The 5763-nt window shown below is 42.0% G+C and overlaps 1 protein-coding gene across 1 annotated transcript; it reads right to left on the bottom strand.

Annotated features, from left to right (window-relative positions):
• Window positions 1–2487: 2487 nt before the first annotated feature.
• On the bottom strand, window positions 2488–4306 carry LOC109827576. Its single transcript, XM_020394580.1, has 2 exons — window positions 4217–4306; window positions 2488–3117 (listed from the first exon to the last, which is right to left on the bottom strand). Exons 1-2 carry the CDS (start codon window positions 4304–4306, stop codon window positions 2488–2490), a joined length of 720 nt encoding a protein of 239 aa, XP_020250169.1.
• Between the last annotated feature and the right edge of the window lie 1457 nt (window positions 4307–5763).

The following is a 5763-nucleotide window of genomic DNA, read 5'->3' as shown; positions in this document are numbered from 1 at the left end:
CGTGATATGTGGAATACATCATGCACTCCTTCCAAGGATGGAGGCAAAGCTAGTCAGTATGCCACCTTTCCTACTTTATCCAATATCTCAAAAGGACCGATGAAACGTGGACTAAGCTTCCCACAGCTGCCAAATCTGATGATTCCTCTAGTTAGAGATATCCTCAAGAAAACATGCTCTCCAACCTGAAACTGTAGAGGTCTCCTCTTAGCATCAGCCCAGCTCTTCTGTCTATCCTGAGCTGTTTTAAGGCACTCCTGTATTGTCTTTATCTTATCTACTGTTTGCACTATTATCTCAGGATCTAGCAAACGCTGCTCTCCCAAGTCATCCCAATAGGTAGGAGATCTACATTTTCTCCCATATAATGCCTCATAAGGTGCCATCTGGATGCTGGCCTAATAACTGTTATTATAAGAAAACTCCACCAAGTGTAAGTGATCTTCCCAAGAGTCCTTGAAATCCAGCATGCATGACCGCAACATGTCCTCCAAAATTTGTATGGTCCTATCTGATTGTCCATCTGTCTGAGGGTGGTAAGCCGTGCTATAACTCAGTCTAGTCCTAAGACACTGCTGCAAACTCCTCCAAAAGTTTGATAAGAATCGCGTGTCTCTATTAGAAACAATTCTAAGCGGTACCCCATGCAAGCGTACTATCTCCCTCATGTACAACTCGGCTAAACTCTCCGTTGTCTCTCCAACTTGAAATGGTATGAAGCGAGCCGACTTGGTGAGTCAGTCTACTAGTACTCATACAGTGTTGTTTCCCTTCTGGCTTCTCGGTAGAGCTGTGACAAAATCCATCGTAACATGTTCCCACTTCCACTCAGGAATAGGAAGGGACTGTAATAACCCATCTGTCCTTTGATGCTCAGCCTTCACCTGCTAACATATTAGGCATTTTGAAACAAATCGGGCTATCTCCATCTTCATTCATGGCCACCGGTAATACTCTCTCAAATCCGGATACATCTTCGTGCCTCCTGGATGAATAGAAAGTACTAAACTATGCGCCTCCTCTAAAAGCTCTCTTCTAACATCACCCTTAGGCACACACAACCTACCACAGAATCCCAAGGATCCATCCTCAGGTATCTGTAGATCAGTTCTCTCTCTAGACTCCACTTGTTTCTTGAACTTTTTGGTACCAAGCATCCTCGAACTGAGTAGCCGTGATCCGATCCACCAGAGTTGAATGTAAATGTAAACTCATCAACTGTCTCCCTACCCCATGCAATATAACCCCCATGTTCATCCTCCAGAACTCAGCTAGCAACTCTCACTGTCTAGTGAGTCTCATCGCTACAGGCTTCCTGCTTAAATGATCGGGCACCACATTAACTCATCCTGGGTGATATTGTAAATCAAGATCATAATCCGCCATAAGCTCTAACCACCTGCGTTGTCTAATATTGAGCTCCTTTCGAGTGAAGATGTACTTTAAGCTTTTATGATCTGTGTACATCTCCACTCTCTGCCCTAAAAGATAGTGCCACCATAGCTTCAATGTAAAAATAACTGCCGCCAATTCCAGATCATGAACCGGGAAGTTACTCTCATGTGTCTTCAACTGCCTAGACGCATAAGCTACTACCTTGCCATGTTACATCAGAACACAACCCAAACCCAAACTAGAAGCATCCGTGTGCACTATAAATCCTCCTAACTCATTAGGAATTGTCAAAACTAGTGCTGTTGTCAACTTCTTCTTTAACTCCTCAAATGCTGCTTGGAACTCTGGAGCCCACACAAACTTGACCTCCTTTCGAGTCAGTCTAGTAAGTGGTCCTACAATCTTAGTGAAATCCTTTATGAATTTCCTATAGTATCCAGCCTTCCCTAAGAAACTATGTACTTCTGTCACAGATGTAGAAGGATCCAACCTCAACATTGAATCAACCTTCTTTGGTTCCGTAGAGACACCTGCTCCTGAAATTACGTGCCCCATAAAGGACACTTGCTCTAGCCAAAACACACACTTGTTTAATTTTCCATAAAGCTTCTCCTTTCGCTTGATTTCCAGCACCGTCCGTAGATGTTCTGCATGATCATCCTCAGTCTTGGAGTATACAAGAATGTCATCGATGAACACCACCACAAACTGGTCGACATATTGAGAAAACACCATGTTCATCAAACTCATAAATGTAGAGGGAGCATTTGTTACTCCGAACGGCATCACTAGGAACTCATAATGCTCGTACCATGTGCAAAATGCAGTCTAGGGTATGTCTTCCTTCCTCACCTTCAGCTGATGGTAGCCTGACCTGAGGTCCAGCTTAGAAAATACCCTAGCCTCTCCAAGCTGATCAAAAAGATCATCAATCCTGGTAATAGGGTATTTATTTTTTATGGTAACCCGATTTAACTCTCTGTAGTCAATACACATCCTTCGGCTACCATCCTGCTTTGGCACTAACACCACTAGTGCTCCCTAGGGTGAAGTACTAAGCCTGATAAATTGTTTATCAAGATACTCCTGGACCTACTTTCGCAACTCCTCTAAATCTGCTATCGGCATTTGGTAAGGTAGTTTTGAGATAGGTGAAACCCCTGGAATAAGATCAATGACAAACTCTATATCTTTATCTGGTGGTAAACCCGGCAAGTCATCTGGAAAAATATCAAGGAACTCCTTGATAATTTCTGGTTTATGCTTCTCCTCAACCTCTATACAAGTTACTACTCCTTCCTTGTCGGCTCGATACTCTAGATGCTTCATCACTTTACTACCACTCATGAATTCGAAGTCTGGGAGATCTAGTATCTTGAACACTATGCTTCTACGTTGGTAGTCGATTCTCACATGAAAGTTGTAGAGCCAATCCATCCCCAAAATAACATCGAACCCATTAGTGTCAATTACCAACAAATCTGCAAATAGCTCCATACCACAAACTACCACTGGGCATTTCTTACACTCCCTACTAGACGTTAACACCCTACTACTGGTATGGATATTCCAGCTTACATCTAAATTATCACATGGTATAGTGTGTCGTGCAATGAACTGAGCAGATATAAAACAGTGCGACGCCCCAGAATCAAATAGGGTAAATGCAGGGATTGAATAAACCAAAATGGTACCTATGACTACATCATCAGATGTGTCTGCCTACTCAGCAGTAAGTGTCAAAACTTAACCTTGTCTCTGTTGCTGCTGAGCTTACTGACCGTATTACCCTGGGCGCCTCTGCTGATATTGCGGCTAGTATGAGTGCTAAAAATGGGGACCTCTCCACAGTCTCTGGCCTTGAAATTGTTGACCCCTATGATGTCCTTGGAACATCTGTTGCTGCGTAGGTATGGACGACCTCCACTATTGTCCACCCTGTCTAGTCTGACCTGCTGGTACTATCGCTCCACCTGAAGCTCCTCTTCCTGGAACTCTTCTACTAGGACAAGTGGTAAGATGATGATCTGCTGCCCCACATATTATGCACAACCCGTTAGCTTTCCAACAATCCTTCATCAAGTGCCCCGGCTTTTTTAGAATAATGGCAAATCATGTTGGTTGGTTGTGGAGCTGGTTTCAAAGTTCCTATCTGCTAGCGCTTAGCTGGTGCTCCTCCCGTCTGAGGTTTCTGCTGGTTACTCCCCGAGGTCTATCCTGCAGGGCGCTTGTTGGCCCCTCTCCTCACCGAGTTCATGATCCTAATCACTTGTTCTTCTTTTCGAGCTGTCTCTAGGACATCAGCATAGGTATCTACCCCCTTCTGACTGTAAATCTAAGTCTGGATATCAAAATTTAGACCCTGCATGAACCTTTGTCCATTATCCACCTCATTTGACACCATCCCAGGAGCAAACCAGCTGAGCTTGGCAAATTCGGCTTCATACTCATCTACAGTATTAGCTTGTTGTCTCAGCATTGCAAACTACCTCTGTATCTCAAGACGAGCTATCTTTGGGGGAAATGTCTCTAGAAAATTCTCCTGAAATGTCTCCCATGAAATTCGCTGAGACAACTTCTCCTCCACTGCGTCCCATTAGGTCCTTGTCACATTAACGAGTTGTAGCTGTACAATATCTACTCAGTCTTTGTCTGGTATTTTTGCTACCCTTAATAAGCGATCCATGGTCAGCAACCACATCTCGGCCTCATATCCGCCTTCAGTCCCAGCAAAGTGTTGCGGGTTGAGCTTCTAAAAATCGAACACATTACCCGACCTGACAACCTGATGCTGCCCATCCCTCTAACTATTATGAGCTACCAGCTCCCTTATTGCTTCTGCAAGCTCTGCCTGATTAGCTTGGTTTCCCTCAGGGACAACTAGAGTAGGGGGTCGACGTCTTGGGGCCATAGTGATCACCTAAAGTGAGATTTGTCAAGATTAGGACTTGAGAATCAGGGTATTGGGAGTCAAAGGACAAAATTCTGAAAAGGAAGGAACCTATTCTATACATGCTCTATCTTGCTGTCTAATCTTAGTTTTACTTATATACAGGATAAGACAAAAATTGCTAAACCTAGCTCTGATGCCAAATAAAAACCTTGTCATGCCCCGGTACCAAAATAAAATACTTTAGGACGTGACTCGACCGACAATACAACCATTCGGTCACATTTATGCCTCTGGATCATCCTGAATACATATATATTGCCTACAAGAACTTCTACATAGAGCATGTAACTAAGATAACAAAGGGAAATCGATAGATAATGAAATCTGAACCAGACAAAGTTCTCTTTCATGTCCTTAATTGTCCAAAGTAGGAAAGAGGATCGATACATTATAGTCTGAAATACCCAAAGTTTATTACATGACAAGTCTCATAACGATATAACTACCTAATACAAGGTAGAGAACAGATATGACAACAAGTGATCACTATTGCTGAGGCTGCCCCTCGAAATACTCTTGGTCCTGCGAAGAAAGAACGGCTCCCGAATCTAGAGCGAACAAACCCCAGGGGAGTCAGAAAACTCCCAGCAAGCATGAAAAATGAGAAAATTGTGCTCGTGTAAGTGTATGTGGCAAGTATAAACAAAATATGAAATCTAAATTCAAGGTGATATAAGAAAAATCCTCATCGCAAATATCAAACAAAGTCTACCACAAGGCACACAAATACATTATTCTTAATTTACATGTTGTTTGAATTAGAGGAGAATGATATCATGTATATAAATCGGCTTTCCCGTAAAACGTCCCGGGAATACGGCGACAAGTATTGGCTTTTGTCCCTATCATTTATCATATCAATATGTACATGAACCACTTATATACACTTCATATTTTCCGTCCAATTCCCCTTAATTAACCCTATATTTGTCAGTTAAATTTTTGTGACTGTGCATAAAATATTATGCACTAACCATAGAGTTAACATGGAACGACTTCTGTAAAAACTATGGAAATAACCGTGATCCGAAATATGTCCAATTAAGATGGGTGCATCGTATAGTCAATGCTACAATAGTAATATCCAAGGAAAATCTCATATCGGGATATCAATAACGAAAGCATAGCCATGCTATGAACGTACGCTTATAAATCATAATTTTTAACAGGAGTCGTCTTCATGCACAGTCTCTCCTATTGGATAACAATCTAGGTGATCAAGTAACAATTTTTCATAAAGTCATTCATGTCAAACACAATATCAAACCAAATAAATACTATATGTATAAACCGATTTTAATCTACTCATGACCTTTTAGGTGATCTCTAAAATCAATTTCAGACCAGTCTTGCCTATTTAAGTACTTGAGTTCCTATGGCACAATATCCCGTAAAACATGAACTCTCCAAATTCA

The sequence above is a fragment of the Asparagus officinalis genome, unplaced genomic scaffold, assembly GCF_001876935.1.
Source record: "Asparagus officinalis unplaced genomic scaffold, Aspof.V1 AsparagusV1_Un304, whole genome shotgun sequence".
NCBI lineage: Eukaryota > Viridiplantae > Streptophyta > Magnoliopsida > Asparagales > Asparagaceae > Asparagus > Asparagus officinalis.
The sequence above is the reverse complement of the archived record's forward strand: the minus strand, read 5'-3'. Positions and strand labels throughout refer to the sequence as shown.